The 19,553-nt window shown below is 40.4% G+C and overlaps 1 protein-coding gene across 1 annotated transcript in view; it reads right to left on the bottom strand.

Annotated features, from left to right (window-relative positions):
* DNAH12 (dynein axonemal heavy chain 12) overlaps positions 1–19,553 on the bottom strand; it is a 248,469-nt gene that overhangs the window by 99,505 nt on the left and 129,411 nt on the right. Inside the window, exons 43-44 of the mRNA XM_063113846.1 lie at positions 17,793–17,954; positions 16,379–16,573 (exon numbers count right to left, since the gene is read on the bottom strand). Of these exons, the coding sequence (XP_062969916.1) occupies positions 16,379–16,573; positions 17,793–17,954 (357 nt within the window). The remainder of the gene's footprint in view (positions 1–16,378; positions 16,574–17,792; positions 17,955–19,553) is intronic.

Here is a 19,553-nt window from a genome sequence, read left to right on the forward strand (position 1 = left end):
AGGGAAAACAGAATTAGGGGAACTGAGTTTACAATATCTATTAGGTCTGTGAAAGCCATTGTATACATTAAAATTAAAAATAAGAATAAGAATAAAACAATATGAAGGAAGGGTCAGTGAGATATTATATATCAAGGATATATTACTCTGCTTTCCCAGCTCTTCTACTTGGATGTCTAGTAGACATCCCGAATTTAGCATGACTGTAGCAGAAGCTGCTAATTGACCCAATATCAATTAACTCCTTCTGCCTTAGGACTCCAATTTTACTCTAGATATCAATATGTCCAGCTAAGACACCACTTTTCCTAGACTCCCTTGCAATTCAGAATGGCCAATGACATATAAGCAGTTGTTAGGTGGGGACTTCAGGGAAGGCTCTTTAGTGTATATCTTCCTTAGAGAAATGCCTACTTAGCTCTTTTGCCCATTTTTTAATTGGGTTGCTTGTTTTCTTCTTGTAAAGTTGTTTGAGTTCCTTATATATTCTGGATATTAATCCTTTGTCAGATGTATATTTTGCAAATATTTTCTCCCACTCTGTTGGTTGTCTTTTAACTCTTTTAATTGTTTCTTTTGCTGTGCAGAAGCTTTTTAGTTTGATATAATCCCATTTGTTTATTTTTCCTTTGGTTGCCCGTGCTTTTGGGGTTGTATTCATGAAGTCTGTGCCCAGTCCTATTTCCTGAAGTGTTTCTCCTATGTTTTCTTTAAGAAGTTTTATTGTCTCAGGGTGTATATTTAAATCCTTAATCCATTTTGAGTTGATTTTAGTATACGGTGAGAGGTATGGATCTAGTTTCATTCTCCTGCATATCGATATCCAGTTATCCCAGCACCACTTGCTGAAGAGGCAGTCCCTTCCCCAGTGAATAGGCTTGGTGCCTTTGTCAAAGATCAGATGGCAGTAAGTGTGTGGGTTGATTTCTGGATTCTCTATTCTATTCCATTGGTCAGTGTGTCTGTTTTTATGCCAGTACCATACTGTTTTGGTTATTATAGCTTTGTAGTATAGCTTAAAGTCAGGTAGTGTTATGCCTCCAGCTTTATTTTTTTTGCTGAGCATTGCTTTGGCTATTCGTGGTCTTTTATTGTTCCATGTAAATGTCTGAATAGTTTTTTCCATTTCTGAGAAAAATGTCTTTGGAATTTTGATGGGGATTGCATTGAATTTGTATATCACTTTGGGTAGTATGGACATTTTCACTATGTTGATTCTTCCAATCCAAGAGCATGGAATATCTTTCCATCTTCTTGTATCCTCTCTAATTTCTCTCAGCAGTGGTTTGTAGTTCTCATTATAGAGATTTTTCACCTCCTTGGTTAACTCAATTCCTAAGTATTTTATTTTTTTGGTGGCTATTGTAAATGGGCAGGCTTTCTTGATTTCTCCTTCTGCATGTTCACTATTGGAGAAAAGAAATGCTACTGATTTTTGTGTGTTGATTTTGTATCCTGCTACTGTGCTGAAATCATTTATCAATTCCAACAGTTTTTTTGTAGAGGTTTTAGGCTGTTCGAAATATAGGATCATGTCATCTGCAAACAGGGACAGTTTGACTTCATCTTTTCCAATCTGGATGCCCTTTATTTCCTTCTCTTCTCTGATTGCTCTGGCTAGTACTTCCAACACTATGTTGAATAGGAGTGGTGAGAGTGGGCATCCTTGTCTAGTGCCTGTTCTTAAAGGAAAAGCTTTCAGCTTTTCCCCATTCAGGATGATATTGGCAGTGGGTTTGGCATATATGGCTTTAATTATGTTGAGATACTTTCCCTCTATACCTAACTTATAGAGGGTCTTTGTCATGAATGAGTGCTGAACTTTATCAAATGCTTTTTCAGCATCTATAGAGATGATCATATGGTCCTTGTGTTTGAGTTTATTAATATGGTGTATCACATTTATTGATTTGCGTATGTTGAACCAACCTTGCATCCCTGGGATGAATCCCACTTGATCGTGATGAATAATTTTTCGTATGTGTTGCTGTATTCTGTTTGCTAGTATTTTAGTGAGGATTTTTGCATCTATATTCATCAAGGATATCGGCCTGTAGTTTTCTTTTTTGGTTATATCTTTACCTGGTTTTGGTATCAGGATGATGTTTGCTTCATAGAATGAGTTTGGGAGATTTGCGTCCGTTTCAATCTTTTGGAATAGTTTGTAAAGAATCGGTGTCAATTCCTCTTTGAATGTTTGGTTAAATTCTGCTGTGAATCCATCTGGTCCTGGGCTTTTCTTTGTTGGGAGCCTTCTGATAACAGCTTCAATCTCCTTTATTGTTATTGGTCTGTTCAAATTTTCTACGTCTTCACGGTTCAGTTTTGGGAGCTTGTGTGTGTCCAGAAATTTATCCATTTCCTCCAGATTTTCAAATTTGTTGGCGTATAGTTGTTTATAGTAGTCTCGAATGATTCCTTGTATTTCAGATGAATCAGTTGTAATATCACCTTTTTCATTTCTAATTTTTGTTATTTGAGTCTTCTCTCTTCTTTTTTTTGTTAGCCATGCTAATGGTTTGTCAATTTTATTTATCTTTTCAAAAAACCAACTTTTTGATTCGTTGATCTTTTGAATTGTTTTTTGGTTTTCAATTTCATTCAGTTCTGCTCTGATCTTAATGATTTCTTTCCGTCTGCTAACTTTAGGATTGGATTGTTCTTGTTCTTCTAGTTCTTTAAGGTGAAGTGTTAGGTTGTTCACTTGCCATCTTTCCATTCTTCTGAAGTGAGCATTTAATGCAATAAATTTTCCCCTCAATACTGCTTTTGCAGTATCCCACAGGTTTTGGTATGATGTATCATTGTTTTCATTAGTTTCAATAAACTTTTTGATTTCCTGCTTGATTTCTTCTTGGACCCATATGTCATTAAGTAGAATGCTGTTTAATTTCCATGTGTTTGTATAGTTTCCAGAGTTTTGTTTGTTATTAATTTCTAGTTTTAATCCATTGTGGTCTGAGAAGATACATGGGATAATTCCAATTTTTTTGAATTTATTGAGACTTGATTTGTGACCTAATATGTGATCTATCCTGGAGAATGATCCATGTGCTGCTGAGAAGAATGAATATTCTGAGGTTGTTGGGTGGAATGTTCTGTAGATATCTGCCAATTCCAATTGGTCTAGAGTCTTGTTTAGATCTTGTGTTTCTCTACTGATTCTTTGCCTAGATGATCTGTCTAGTATTGACAATGGGGTGTTCAGGTCCCCTGCTATTATGGTATTAGTGTCTATTTCCTTCTTTAGGTCTAATAGAGTTTGTTTTATAAATCTGGCTGCTCCAACATTGGGTGCGTACATATTTATGATTGTTATGTCTTCTTGATGGATCAGTCCTTTTATCATTAAGTAGTGTCCCTCATTGTCACTTTTTATGGTTTTTAGTTTAAAGTCTATTTTGTCAGATATAAGAATAGCCACTCCAGCTCGTTTTTCTTTTCTGTTTGCATGGTAAATCTCTTTCCATCCTTTCACTCTTAGTCTGTGTGAATCTTTATGGGTGAGGTGGGTCTCATGTAGGCAGCATATAGTTGGGTCCTGCTTTTTGATCCAGTCAGCCAGTCTGTGTCTTTTAATTGGGGAATTTAAGCCTTTAACATTAAGAGTTGTTATTGAAAGGTGTTGATTTATTCCTAGCATTTTATTGGTTGTTTGGTTGTCTTAGGTGTCTTTTGTTCCTTGCTTTCTGATTTACTGTTTGGTTTCTTTGTTTGTTGGTTCCTTAGGTTGTAGATAGTGTTTTTGTTAGCTTGTTTTCTCTTCATGAATGCCATTTTTATTGTACTAGCGGGTTTAGATTTTTCTTAGGTTTTTATGGCAGTGGTAGTTATTTTTCAGGAACCAAACCCAGTACTCCCTTGGGGATTTCTTGTAAGGGTGGTCTTGTGGTAGTGAACTCCCGCAGTTTTTGTTTGTCTGAGAAATATACTATTTGCCCCTCATTTCGGAAGGATAGCCTTGCAGGGTAGAGTATTCTTGGCTGGCAATCTTTGTCTTTTAGTATTTTGAAAATATCATCCCATTCCTTTCTAGCTTTTAGGGTTTGTGATGAAAAGTCTGATGTTAACCTGATTGGGGCTCCCTTATAGGTGATTTGACGCTTCTCTCTTGCAGCTTTTAAGATTCTCTCTTTGTCTCTGAGTTTTGCCAATTTGACTATGACATGTCTTGGAGAAGGACTTTTTGGGTTGAATACGTTTGGAGATCGTTGAGCTTCCTGGATCTGAAGATCAGTGATTTTTCCTATACCTGGGAAGTTTTCTGCCACTATTTTGTTGAATATGTTTTCAATGGAATCTCCATTTTCCTCCCCTTCTGGAATACCCATGACTCGGATATTTGAGCGCTTGAGGTTGTCTGATATCTCTCTCAGATTTTCTTCCATGTCCTTGATTCTTTTTTCTTTCTTTTTGTCTGCTTGTGTTATTTCAAACAGCCCATCTTCAAGTTCAGAGGTTCTCTCTTCAACTTCGACAAGCCTGCTGGTTAAACTCTCCGTTGTGTTTTTTATTTCGCTGAATAACTTCTTCAGTTCAGCAAGTTCTGCTACATTTTTTTTCAGGACATTGATTTCCTTGTATATTTCCTCTTTCAGATCCTGTATACTTTTCCTCATTTCATCATGATGTCTAGCTGAGTTTTCTTGTATCTCATTCAGTTTCCTTAGAATTATCACTCGAAATTCCTTGTCAGTTATTTCAAGGGCTTCTTGTTCTATAGGATCTAGAGTATGAGATTTATTAACTTTTGGTGGTGTACTTTCTTGATTTTTTGTATTTCTGGTGTCTTTTTTTTGGTGTTTATTCATTGTGGCAGGGGGTTTCACAGTCCACCGGTTTGAGACTAATGACTAACTAGGATGTTGCTGTGGTTGCCAATTTCGTATGGCTCCCGCCGTGACTGCTCAGTTGGCCTCTAGTGTCTTGTGTGTGTGGCTGCCTCGGGTCTTGGGCTTCTCCGGGGATCCACCTTTCTGGTCAGCTTGTACTCTGCTGGGCTGGTGGATCACGTACCACAGGGTGTGTGATCTCTGTTGAGCTTTCACTTTCTGTACAGGACTTCTCCCCGTTCCGTGTGCTCTGGCCCAGGCTGTTAGATCATGCAGTGGCGACCCCACTGGGTGTGTGGTTTCTGTCGAGTCTCCGCCTCCCTGGACGCACGTCTCCCCCCTCTGTGCACACTGTGCTGGGCTGGGGTGTGTCTTCTGCACCCCTCGTCTATCAGCTGGGCCTTCAAGACCCTGCTCAGCACCGCCTCGCCCAGGAAGTCTACCAGGTTTCTGCTAGGCACAGACGACCGGTCTCTCTGGGTGCCTTTGTAGCACTGTGTAGATCTTTCTCGGGTCTTGTTCACCTTTGTATCCCCCTGGTATAAACCGAGTCTAGTGCCCGCCTGCAGCCTGCTCTCCGGCAGGTTCAAGCGGACCTGGGAACTCTCCTACCACACTATTCCCAACCAGAAATTCGTTAGGCTTTTTTCCAAACTGGTGGTCGCAGAGATGGTATCTGCCTCCCAGTAACAGGAAGTTTACTGGGGCCGGAGTCCAGGGTGTGGTGGAGTGACAGTCGGCCCGCCCGTACTTCCTAGCCCTCCCAACACTGGTCGGGACGCCCCACACCCCCAGCCCCGCCAGAGAACCGCGGAGGGAGTGGGATAGGAGGCCGGCCCGCAGGTTCCGGAAAGCCCCGCACCAGGCCAAGCAAATGGGCTCAGTGATGGCCGAGCAGGGCGGAGCTGCCTGCACCTGGGAAAATGGAGGCAGCACCGGGGCAGTGAGTGGCCTGGTGGTGCAGGCGGGAGCCGCGTGGGCATCCACCCCCCGAACAGAGCTGTGCCAGGGATCACTCACAGTGCTGTGCCAGGTCGGGCGCTCGCTCTGTCTCTGGTTTGTTGCCTTCCGTGTTCTCGGCGCTGCCGCCTCGGGCTGTTCAGTCGCGGCGCCGCTCGGGCGCTCCCAGGAATCTTCTTTAATGCCGGCCTGAAACCTCGAATCCTGAATAGGGCAGCTGGCTGCCTTCAGTGTGGCCCCAGCCTCCGGGATCCTGGCTGCATCCACAGCAGCCCTGGTGCCGTGTTCCCTGTTTCAAGACTCGCTTTTGCAGCTAAGAATCAGTTCTTTTCCTGCTCCACACTTCAAAGCTGTTGCCTGTAAATGAGGCAGCCTCTCCTGCCGGGGGCAAAGTGGCGTTGAGCCCCCACGACCGGCCAGCAGCAGCAGTCCTCCCTTAAGAGATGGCCAGAGGAAGGTCCACAAGTTTCCCAGCTGCCTGAGGCCCAGTGGCCACCTTTTCCACCTCAGCTACTCCGCGCCAGCCGCCGCAGCCGCCGCCATCTTGAAAAACTCTCCAAATTTGCTTTTTATCCAGTAGTCTGTCTCAGCAAAATGGTTCCTCTGCTTTTCTTGTAATATGCCAAACATGCTCCTGCCTCTGGGCCTCTTGACTTGCTGTTCCCTCTGAGTAGGACCCTCTTCCCTCAGACCTTCATATGGTTCACTCCCTCACTTCCTTCATATCTCTGCTCAAATGCTAACAGATCAGGAAGGTCTTCCAAGAGCACTCTTTCTCAAACAGCACTCCTTCCCTTGTTACTCTGCCCCTTTTACTGAGTTTTCTTCTTAGCACTTAACAGTACCTGGCATATTATTTATTCATTTTTTTATCATCAGTTTTCCTTCTACCCATCAAGTGAAATGTAAAACCCATGAAAAGACTTTGTTTGGCTCACTGCTGTATCTTTTTTTGGCTCACTGCTGTATCTCTAGTGCCTAAAACAGTACTTGCCAACAAATATTTGAAATGTTTACTCAATGAAATAATTTATGTTAAATGAGTAATTAATTTTCACTTGCTCATTTCAGTATTTTCCAGATTTCCTTTCATTTAGTTTCAACAAGATACTTGATAATTTTTTTTCTGTGGTAGCAAACAATATTCATTTTAAGACCTCTATCCTAGTAAAACTCAAACTTTTTTGATCAAGCACCCCATTAGTAAGAAAGTTTTAAGCACATATGAGTACTGCCAGTGTATGCATTTTTATTAATGGATTATATTCATGTGACTTTATTGTATCAATGTATTTTTTAAACCTAAAAGAGGCTTCTAAAGATCTATTGCTAAGATCAGTAAAATTTTTTTAAATGCCTAATTAAATGTCATGTGACTTACATATCATAGAAGACACTACCGAGGTTTATCTTTGTGTTCTAGATGCTTCATTTTTAATATCCTGCTAATCATGTAGGTTTAATACTATCTGTAGCAGTTAGAATATTTATGGCTCAAGTGACAGAAAACCAGTCTTACTGTGTCTTAAAAGGGGGGAGGTGTATAAGCTTATATAAGAAGTCCAGAAGTAGAGTCTTTCCAGGGTTGCTTAATTTAGAAGCTCAGCTGTATCAAGGATCCAGGTTTTTTCCTTCTTTTTGGTCCACCATTCTCAGTGCACTTTATTTCATCCTTGGGCTTGTCCCATCACGGTGACAAGACGACTGCTGCATCTATGGGCATCACATCCTCAAGCCACAAGGTTGAGAGACAGAAGAGGCCCTTTTCCTACCATGTAACTCTTTATAGTGAAAAAAATTTCCTCCAAAGCTCCTTAGCAGATTTTACCTCAGGACCCATTGGCAAAGAACGGTTCATACATAAGGCTCAGACATAAAACAATCACTAGCAAGAGGAATGAGAGCACCAATATTGACTTAGACCAACCATGAATCGATCTCTGTGATACACAGCTACGTGGAGGGTGATTTCCCAAACAAAATCAGAATTCCATCTACAAGGATGAAGTGAGTAGAAAATCATTGTTGGACAGGTAACCAATAGTATCTCTCATCCTGTCATAAGCTAATATTGCCAGGCATGATATACCCTGGGGATAAGATTTATTATTATTTACAGTCAATGTAAATCCATATTCCAAATAGCCTTCTTAAATTTGTTTTTACTAATTTCTTGTCAGATCTTGTTAAGTAGTCCTTGGTTTAGCCTCATGATGGGCTGACACATAGTTCAAGCTAGCTCATACTAGTTTATGGCATTCTTTTACTGCCCTCTTATGCTTGCATTATATCTTCAATTCTCAGTTCATTGCAGGAATCCCTCAGGGTTCCTTGCATATCATCTATGACACATGGCCATCTGTCATACAAACTGAGTAAGGGTGTCGATGTTAATCAAACATTTCAATAATTGCTTCTCTTATCTTCTGAATTGTTTTGGCACTCCCAGAAAGTATATGCCCTGCTTTGAAAACCTGCGATCTAGCCAAAGGTCAATGTCTTCCTGGCTGTGTGACACATAGTGGTTCACACTCACTTCCTGAGTTTCATAAACCTAGGTCCCAAACAATGCCATCAGCTCCTCTGGCACAGGCTCTATCTTCCTAATGCTTCACTATAAAATCTTTATTCCTCTCTGTTATCCATTGGCAACTCTATTTCCTCTTTTTCTAATTTTCCCCAACGGTATGACTCACTTATAATAGAAGTGAAAGTCTCACGGCTTTGAAAAAGGTATCCAGAAGTAATAGAATTATATTTACAAAACTTCACAAAAGATGATTTACAATTGGGCAGGTTTTGTTTGTTTGGTTTTGGTTTTTGGCTACTTAATGGAAGCAATATTAAGATATGGCTTGTATAAAGCAAAAATTGTTTCATATAGCTTTTTCTGTTGTATAAACACTAAAATATCCACTAACTGAAATAGATATGAAATCCTTAAAAGGGCAGAATTAGTTTTTCAAACACCAATTGATGATAAATAGGCATGAGAGAATAAAACAAATTAGTACCAAAAATTAATTTTTAAAAGAAACTATCCAGGGTCAATGCATAGTCCACATTCTATTGGACATAAAACAATTAAATACAAGGCACAATGAGCCACTGTTCTCAGTGGTATAAATACTTAATGGTCTTACACATGCAGTGACAGTTTATCCTAAGGTTAAGTGAGGCCATGGCCTTCATCATTTGCTGCCAGCATGACTGAAATTCCTGCGCAATTGGTCTTTCTGTCTTTGCTTTGCTCCACTCCAATTCATCCACCACACAGCCTCCAAATGTTTTTTTTTTTTTTCTCTAACATACAGATTAGCTAAAAATATGTTAATGCTGCTATGATTTCTTTGGTATAAAACAAATTCCTAGGAACACCTTACAAATTCCTTTATAACCTGGCATCCATCCAAAGCTCCAATTTAACCCCTGCTGGCCTCATTGCCAATCAGCTATACCAAACTGTTTGCAGTTGCCCAAATGAGCCACACTCTCCCTACTCTTCTACCTTTGCACATACTAATTTCTTGTGATGGTTAATTTTATATGTCAACTTGACTGGGCCATGAGGTACCCAGATATTTGGTCAACGTTATTCTGGATGTTTCTGAGTGGATGTTTTTGCATGAATTTACCATTTAAATAAGTAGAATGAGTAAAGCAGATCACTCTCCCTGATGTCAGGGAACCTCATACAATCAGTTGAAGGCCTGAATAGAAAAAAATGCTGACCCTCCCCTAAAAAAGGGAGAATTCTTCTTCATTTTTAATTTTTTTTATTTTTATTTTAAATTTTATTTTGTCGATATACATTGTGGTTGATTATTGTTGCCCCTTACCAAAACCTCCCTCCTGTCTCTCTCTCCTCCCTCCCCACCAACAAAGTCCTTTCTGTTTGCTTGTCGTATCAACTTCAAGTAATTGTGGTTGTTATATCTTCTTCCCCTCCCCCCTGGGTTTCTTTTGTGTGTGTGTGTGTGTGTGTGTGAATTTATATATTAATTTTTAGCTCCCACCAATAAGTGAGAACATGTGGTATTTCACTTTCTGTGCCTGACTCGTTTCACTTAATATAATTTTCTCAAGGTCCATCCATGTTGTTGCAAATGGCAGTATTTCATTCGTTTTTATAGCTGAGTAGTATTCCATTGTGTAGATGCACCACATTTTCTGTATCCACTCATCTGATGATGGACATTTGGGGTGGTTCCAACTCTTGGCTATTGTAAAGAGTGCTGCGATGAACATTGGGGAACAGGTATACCTTCGACTTGATGATTTCCATTCCTCTGGGTATATTCCCAACAGTGGGATAGCTGGGTCATATGGTAGATCTATCTGCAATTGTTTGAGGAACCTCCATACCATTTTCCATAGAGGCTGCACCATTTTGCAGTCCCACCAACAATGTATGAGAGTTCCTTTTTCTCCGCAACCTCGCCAGCATTTATCGTTCAGAGTCTTTTGGATTTTAGCCATCCTAACTGGGGTGAGATGGTATCTCAGTGTGGTTTTGATTTGCATTTCCCGGATGCTGAGTGATGCTGAGCATTTTTTTCATATGTCTGTTGGCCATTTGTATATCTTCCTTAGAGAAATGCCTACTTAGCTCTTTTGCCCATTTTTTAATTGGGTTGCTTGTTTTTTTCTTGTAAAGTTGTTTGAGTTCCTTATATATTCTGGATATTAATCCTTTGTCAGATGTATATTTTGCAAATATTTTCTCCCACTCTGTTGGTTGTCTTTTAACTCTATTAATTGTTTCTTTTGCTGTGCAGAAGCTTTTTAGTTTGATATAATCCCATTTGTTTATTTTTCCTTTGGTTGCCCATGCTTTTGGGGTCGTATTCATGAAGTCTGTGTCCAGTCCTATTTCCTGAAGTGTTTCTCCTATGTTTTCTTTAAGAAGTTTTATTGTTTCAGGGTGTATATTTAAATCCTTAATCCATTTTGAGTTGATTTTAGTATATGGTGAGAGGTATGGGTCTGGTTTCATTCTCCTGCATATGGATATCCAGTTATCCCAGCACCATTTGCTGAAGAGGCAGTCCCTTCCCCAGTGAATAGGCTTGGTGCCTTTGCCAAAGATCAGATGGCAGTAAGTGTGTGGGTTGATTTCTGGATTCTCTATTTTATTCCATTGATCAGTGTGTCTGTTTTTATGCCAGTACCATACTGTTTTGGTTATTATAGCTTTGTAGTATAGCTTAAAGTCAGGTAGTGTTATGCCTCCAGCTTTATTTTTTTTGCTCAGCATTGCTTTGGCAACGCATGGTCTTTTATTATTCCATATAAATGTCTGGATAGTTCTTTCCATTTCTGAGAAAAATGTCACTGGAATTTTGATGGGGATTGCATTGAATTTGTATATCACTTTGGGTAGTATGGACATTTTCACTATGTTGATTCTTCCAATCCAAGAGCATGGGATATCTTTCCATCTTCTTGTATCCTCTCTAATTTCTCTCAGCACTGGTTTGTAGTTCTTATTATAGAGATTTTTCACCTCCTTGGTTAACTCAATTCCTAAGTATTTTATTTTTTTGGTGGCTATTGTAAATGGGCAGGCTTCCTTGATTTCTCCTTCTGCATGTTCACTATTGGAGAAAAGAAATGCTACTGATTTTTGTGTGTTGATTTTAATGTTTGGTAAAATTCTGCTGTGAATCCATCTGGTCCTGGGCTTTTCTTCGTTGGGAGCCTTCTGTTAACCGCTTCAATCTCCTTTATTGTTATTGGTCTGTTCAAATTTTCTACATCTTTATGGTTCAGTTTTGGGAGCTTGTGTGTGTCTAGAAATTTATCCATTTCCTCCAGATTTTCAAATTTGTTGGCGTATAGTTGTTTATAGTAGTCTCGAATGATTCCTTGTATTTCAGATGAATCAGTTGTAATATTGCCTTTTTCATTTCTAATTTTTGTTATTTGAATCTTCTCTCTTCTGTTTTTTGTTAGCCATGCTAATAGTTTGTCAATTCTATTTATCTTTTCAAAAAGCCAACTTTTTGATTCATTGATCTTTTGTATTGTTTTTTGGGTTTCAATTTCATTCAGTTCTGCTCTGATCTTAATGATTTCTTTCCCTCTGCTACCTTTAGGTTTGGATTGTTCTTGTTTTTCTAGTTCTTTAAGGTGAAGTGTTAGGTTGTTCACTTGCCATCTTTCCATTCTTCTGAGGTGAGCATTTAATGCAATAAATTTCCCCCTTAATACTGCTTTTGCAGTATCCAACAGGTTTTGGTATGATGTATCATTATTTTCATTAGTTTCAATAAATTTTTTGATTTCCTGCTTGATTTCTTCTTGGACCCATATATCATTAAGTAGAATGCTGTTTAATTTACATGTGTTTGTATAGTTCCCAGAGTTTCGTTTGTTATTAATTTCTAGTTTTAATCCATTGTGATCTGAGAAAATACATGGGATAATTCCAATTTTTTTGAATTTATTGAGACTTGATTTGTGACCTAATATGTGATCTATCCTAGAGAATGATCCATGTGCTGATGAGAAGAATGAGTATTCTGAGGTTGTTGGATGGAATGTTCTGTAGATATCTCCCAATTCCAATTGGTCTAGGGTATTGTTTAGATCTTGTGTTTCTCTGCTGATTATTTGCCTAGATGATCTGTCCAATATTGACAGTGGGGTGTTCAGGTCCCCTGCTATTACGGTATTAGTGTCTTTTTCCTTCTTTAGTTCTAATAGAGTTTGTTTTATAAATCTGGCTGCTCCCACATTGGGTGCGTACATATTTATGATTGTTATGTCTTCTTGATGGATCAGTCCTTTTATCATTAAGTAGTGTCCCTCATTGTCACTTTTTATGGTGTGTAGTTTAAAGTCTATTTTGTCAGATATAAGAATAGCTACTCCAGCTCATTTTTCTTTTCTGTTTGCATGGTAAATCTTTTTCCATCCTTTCACTCTTAGTCTATGTGAATCTTTATGGGTGAGGTGGGTCTCATGTAGGCAGCATATAGTTGGGTCCTCCTTTTTAATTCAGTCAGCCAGTCTGTGTCTTTTGATTGGGGAATTTAAGCCTTTTACATTAAGAGTTGTTATTGAAAGGTGTTGATTTATTCCTAGCATTTTATTGGTTGTTTGGTTGTCTTAGGTGTCTTTTGTTCCATGCTTTCTGTGTTTGTTGGTTCCTTAGGTTGTAGATAGCATTTTTGTTTGTTTGTTTTCTCTTCATGAATGCCATTTTTATTATACTAGTGGGTTTTGATTTTTCTTGAGTTTTTATGGCAGTGGTAGTTATTTTTCAGGAACCAAACCCAGTACTCCCTTGAGGATTTCTTGTAAGGGTGGTCGTGTGGTAGTGAACTCCCGCAGTTTTTGTTTGTCTGAGAAATATACTATTTGCCCTTCATTTCAGAAGGATAGCCTTGCAGGGTAGAGTATTCTTGGCTGGCAATCTTTGTCTTTTAGTATTATGAATATATCATCCCATTCCTTTCTAGCTTTTAGGGTTTGTGATGAAAAGTCTGATGTTAGCCTTATTGGGGCTCCCTTATAGGTGATTTGACGCTTCTCTCTTGCAGCTTTTAAGATTCTCTCTTTGTCTCTGAGTTTTGCCAATTTGACTATAACATGTCTTGGAGAAAGCCTTTTTGGGTTGAATACATTTGAAGATTGTTGAGCTTCCTGGATCTGAAGATCTGTGATTTTTCCTATACCTGGGAAGTTTTCTGCCACTATTTTGTTGAATATGTTTTCAATTCAATTTCCGTTTTCCTCCCCTTCTGGAATACCCATGACTCAGATATTTGAGTGCTTAAGGTTGTCTGATATCTCTCTCAGATTTTCTTCAATGTCTTTGATTCTTTTTTCTTTTTCTTTTTTTGTCTGCTTGTGTTATTTCAAACAGCCCATCTTCAAGTTCAGAGGTTCTCTCTTCAACTTCGACAAGCCTGCTGGTTAAACTCTCCGCTGTGTTTTTTATTTCGCTGAATAACTTCTTTAGCTCGACAAGTTCTGCTACATTTTTTTTCAGGACATTGATTTCCTTGTACATTTCCTCTTTCAGGTCCTGTATACTTTTCCTCATTTCATCATGATGTCTAGCTGAGTCTTCTTGTATCTCATTCAGTTTCCTTAGAATTATCACTCAAAATTCCTTGTCAGTCATTTCAAGGGCTTCTTGTTCTATAGGATCTAGAGTTTGAGATTTATTAAGTTTTGGTGGTGTACTTTCTTGATTTTTTGTATTTCTGGTATCCTTTTTTTGATGTTTATTCATTGTGGCAGGGGGTTTCACAGTCCACTGGTTTGAGACTATTGACTAACTAAGATGTTGCTGTGGTTGTCAATTTGGTATGGCTAACTCCGTGACTGCTCAGTTGGCCTCTAGTGTCTTGTGTGTGTGGTTCCCTCAGGTCTTGGGCCTCTCTGGGGAGCCACTTCTCTGGTCAGCTTGGACTCTGCTGGGCTGCTGGATCACGGGGCGGTACCGCAGGATGTGTGGTCTCTGCTGAGCTTCCACTTCCCATGCAGGACTTCTCCCTGTTCCGTGCACTCTGGCCCAGGCTGTTGGATCACGCATTGGCGACCCCACAGGGTGTGTGGTTTCTGTTGAGTCTCTACCTCCCTAGCCGGACATCTCCCCCCTCTGTGTGCACTGGGCTGGGCTGGGACTTGTCTTCTGCAACCCTTGTCTATCAGCTGGGCCTTCAAGACCCTGCTCGGCACCGCCTCGCCCAGGAAGTCTACAAGGTTTCTGCTAGGTGCAGACGACCGGTCACTCTGGGTGCCTTTGTAGCACTGTGTAGATCTTTCTCAGGACTTATCACCTTCCTCCTGGTATCGTGGTTATTTGTGTACTTGTCTTATCTCCCACACCAGAGCGTGAGCTCCTCGGGGGAGGAGCCCACAGCAAACGGTTCACCTTTGAATCCCTCCGGCGCGGAACGAGTCCAGTGCCCACCCGCAGTCAGCTCTCCGGCAGGTTCAAGCGAACTCGGGAACTCTCCGACCACACTATCCCTAACCAGAAATCAGTTAGGTGTTTTTCCAAACTGGTGGCCGCAGAGATGGTATCTGCCTCCCGGTAACAGGAAGTTTACCGGGGGCCGGAGCCCAGGGTGCGGTGGAGTGACAGTCGGCCCAGCCCGTACTTCCTTGCCCTCCCGACGCTGGACGGGGATGCCCCACGCCATCAGCCCTGTCAGAGAACCATGGAGGGAGTGGGAGGGGTGGCTGGCCCGCAGGCCCCGGGAAGCCCTGCACTGGGACAAGCAAGTGGGAAGGCTCAGTGAGGAGCCGAGCCGGGCAAAGAGGACAGGCTTGGCCGAGCGAGGCCGGAGCCGCCACTACCTGAGGAAATGGAGGCAGCCCCGGGGCCGGTGAGTGGCCCAGTGGGGCAGGCGGAAGCTGGGTGGGCATCCGCCCCCCGAGCAGGGCCGGGCCGGGGGTCACTCACAGGGCTCTGCCAGGTCCGGCGGCTCCCTCTCTGCTTCTGCGTCATCGCTGTCCCCATTCTCAGCCACCGCCGCCTCGGGCTGCTCACTTGGTCCCACGGCGTGGCTCGGGGCGCTCCCAGGAATCTTCTTTTATGCCGGCCTGAAACCTCGAATCCTGAATAGGGCAGCTGGCCGACTTCAGCGCGGCCCCGGCCTCCAGGATCCTGGCAGTGTCAACAGCAGCCCCGGCGCCGTGTTCCCTGTTTAGAGACTCGCTTTTGCAGCTAAGAAACAGTTCTTTTCCTACTCCATACTTCAGAGCTGTTGCCTATAAATGAGGCAGCCTCTCCTGCCAAGGGCAAAGTGGCGGTCAGCGCCCACGACCGGCCACCAGCAGCGGTCCTCCCTTAAGAGACGGCAAGAGGAAGGTCCACAAGTTTCCCAGCTGCCTAAGGCCCAGTGGCTGCCTTTTCCACCTCAGCTACTCTGTGCCAACCACCGCAGCCACCGCCATCTTAGGATCCTCACGGAGGGCTTCGGGCACTTTCTTCTTAATTAACTGGTTAGGATCCTCAGGAGAAGTGCAGCTTGACCCCAAGAGAGTGAGCAACAGCCGGGGGGAATTCTTCTAGTCTGACTGCTTTCAAGCTGTGACATCAGTTTTTTTCTGCCTTCAGTCTTGAACTGAAACACAGGTTCTTCCTGGGCTTTACGTCTGCTAGCCTTCAGACTGGAATTACACCAGTGGCTCTCCTAGGTCTTCAGCTTTCCAATTGCAGATCTTGGGACTTGTCAGCCTCCATAGTCATGTGAGCCAATTCCTCATAATAAATAAATATATATATCTCCTATTGGTTCTTAATACACCCCTCTATGTAACTAATTCATCACAGTCATACTTTAAAAATTCACTGTCTTCATATATATAACTTTTGTATATCAATATTATGGCTCTTTTATATAATTATGACTACTGATTGCCTCTTCCATCTTCCAGTCTAGAGTCTGAGCTCCTTGTACGGATCATGTACTATTCTCAGTCCCTGGTGCTGAGCACTATGCCTGTCATTATAGTAAGTGATCAAGAAACACTTGCTAAATGTATATTAATGGAGCATAAATAAGACTTAAGTAAAATTCCAAGAGTTAGTGGCCCACCCCTCAACCCCCCAAATTACAAACCTGAAACCAGTCAATGGTACAGCAGTTGATGAGGGATGGGAACTGTCTCAAGCGATTTCGAAAGGCATCTCCAATGGGGCTAAAGGCCACTACGATATGAAGATTATCTTTGCAGCGATTCACAAAGAAAGCAAACAGGGCTAAGGGACTGAGTTCATCATGTTTATTGCCAGCCTGAGCTACTGGGCGAACACCCTAGGGAATATCAGAAAATAAAAACTTCATAACTAAAATAGACAAGCTTATAATGAGATTAGTGGATACTAGAATATAATGAAGTTTTGTTACTCCCCACAAATATCTAAATTTTTTCATATTAATAGAATGGCTTTGATACAATTTGTACTTAGAAAACCATTTCCAATTCCATAATTCTATAATTTAAAAACAAATATCTGCCAAGATTTTACCTTATAATCACAAAAGTTCACCAAGATATATGTACAGGACTTTATTCAATGATGTTTTTAAGGAAAAAAAATGAAAACAACTAAAGTGTTCATCAGTAGGGACTGGTTAAAAACATAAAACATCCATATACTGGAATTTTATACAACTGTTAAAAAGTAATAAGGCACATCTGTGTATGTGCTATGGGAAGATCAGCAAGATAAAATAAATGGAAAAAAGGGCAAGTCGTGCAACAGTATGTAGGATATGATCTTCTGTTAAATTTTTTAAATATATAGATGTATATAAAATATACAAAAATAAAATAGAAATAGTGAAGCAATGGAAGAGTTTAGTAGCAGAGTAAGATAGACAATAGCTAAAGCTAGCAGGAAAGCCTAACAAAGCTTAGGAAATGCTACTCCCCAAAGGACTATTCCTTGGATGGGACTATGGAGGACGAATTTCTCCTACGAATTAGAAAAATCACCATTCGTCAGTAGCCTTGGTAGTCCTAACATTTCCCAGATTAAAAAAAAGAACTTGATTTGTTTTTTCTTTTCTACTTCCCCAACCCAGGCCATGAATTGGTAATGTACCAGTTACTGAGGGCTTTCTAAGTGCCCGACACTACATAAGTGCTTTATTTTGTTTGATTCTCAGACCTCACAACAACCTAGGAGGAACTATTATCTGTGTTCCTATTCTATAGAGGAAAAGAGCAGGGTGCATGAATTACCAGTGTGAGTCCATTTCACTTCAGATGCTATCACTGAGGGCTGGGAATGAAACATCCAGGTGTGAGTGATATGTTCTGCAGATAAAGGAAGTTATGGTAATGAGAAAGTGGGAAATTATGAGCAGAGATCTTGTGTGGCAAGGTCTTAGATATGGGGGTCAAAGTAATGACATCTACAGCAGTGGGTGCTTCACAATTGTATTTTGTGTCAATTAAATCACAAAGCATGATTTTCAGATATGTCAGAACTGTAAGACAAAATTAAGACTTCCTGAAAGCACCTACCTCCATCACTTCTTGTTTTTCATCTGCTGCAAAAATGTTAGGCACTTCTCCAGTATTGAGCACACTGTCAATATCCTCTAGAAAAGCTTCTTCTTTAATCTGAGTGTCTGTGATTAGAAAGACTGTCTTCTGGCCCCTCATGCCCACATTTCTTAACAGAACCTGAAAATAAACATGTACTTATAAGCAGAACGCAGTGGACATCTGTTGGTTTTGCTTTCCTTCCCTTTTCCCTTCTTTTGCTAACACCTTGATTTTAGGGCAATACTTCTCCCCACTTCTGGTGGGACTGTCAATCAGGGCCTCCATTTCTCCCCCTAAGCCCCAAACTGGCCAGAGTTTGCCCAAGCCCTTAGACATAATTATTGATTTGGAGGAAGGCATGCAATTTAAGCCAGGCCCAATCACAGTCTCACTTCAGGGACTGAGATGGACTTGAAAACAGAAAGAGTCCTTTTCGTTCAGAGATGGAGGATTATAAAGGCCAGTAATCTCAACTACTTAGGGCCAACTGTGTTGTCTCATGGAATATGCCTGCTGGAGAAAGAAGCCAAATGGAAGATGGCAGGACCAGCAGACAGAGTAATTACTGAGGACATAACTTGAGCCCCTAAATTCATCCATGTCACAAGCCTATCTACCTCTGGACATTTCAGTATTATAAGCCAATAACTCCATCTTTTGTTTAAACTAGTTTGAGCTGGTTTTTTGTTTGTTTGTTTGTTTGTTCGTTTTGTCAGTTGCAACCCAAATTCTCAACTAATATAAAGATATGGACTCAGTAGTGTGCTGGAGCTCACTGTATAGGCTTGTTAGAACTGGTTGTTAAAATTTCAGGAACTTGTGAGCAGGTTGCTAACACAGCCAGGATTAAAATTTAAATTATATAAACTTACAATTAAATAAGAACATAGGTGTATTAAAAACAAAAGTAACAAATACTTAAATCTCATAACATCCTAACTATTTCATTACATTTATTATTATCTATGCTCTGCAAGTTATTCAAATCTATCATATCTACACAGTAAAATGCCATGTAATGGTGCTCTACTCCCATCTCTTCTCAACTCTGTTTTCAGTGACATCATGTTGGTAGCTTTATATTAGCTAAGGTGGGAGGTTTTATACCATGGAAATTGGCAAATGCTACAAAACACAGGTTCCCTTACCCCCAGCCCTGGAAAGCTGGTTGTTGAACATTTGTCAGCATACCACTGGGTATGGTTCCTTATGCCAATGGCATTACAACTTCTGCAAGTGATTTTTAAGACTAAACTTTTATCTCTATCATAAAATCATATGTTTGAAATCATTAAATATTTATTATAATTAATATTTTCACTCCATAAAATAAATGATGAATTTTTATATCATACAAAGTTATGCCCTTTTCCCACTAGAGCCAACTTCCAATATATAGGCTGTTTTATTCCTAGATTTCTTTTTTCTTTTTTTTCTTTTTCAGGTAGCTGGCTGGTATGGGGAACTGAACCTTTGACCTTGGTATTACAAGGCAACATTCTAACCAACTGAGCTAACCAGTTAGGCCTGTTTTGTTCCTAGAAATAATTTTCTATAATCAAAACTAGGCAAGTTAGTTTTGTAAGAAGTATTATATCTAACCATGTCAGTTTATAATTATTAGTATTATACCAAAGTAAACTAAAAAATAATATACATGAATTTAACTCATTGCCATGAGAATCCCTTTTCTTTAAAAGTCATATTCAAACATACATTATGTAAAAACTGTTTCTA

This window comes from Cynocephalus volans, chromosome 11 (genome assembly GCF_027409185.1).
Source record: "Cynocephalus volans isolate mCynVol1 chromosome 11, mCynVol1.pri, whole genome shotgun sequence".
Taxonomy (NCBI): Eukaryota; Metazoa; Chordata; class Mammalia; order Dermoptera; family Cynocephalidae; genus Cynocephalus; species Cynocephalus volans.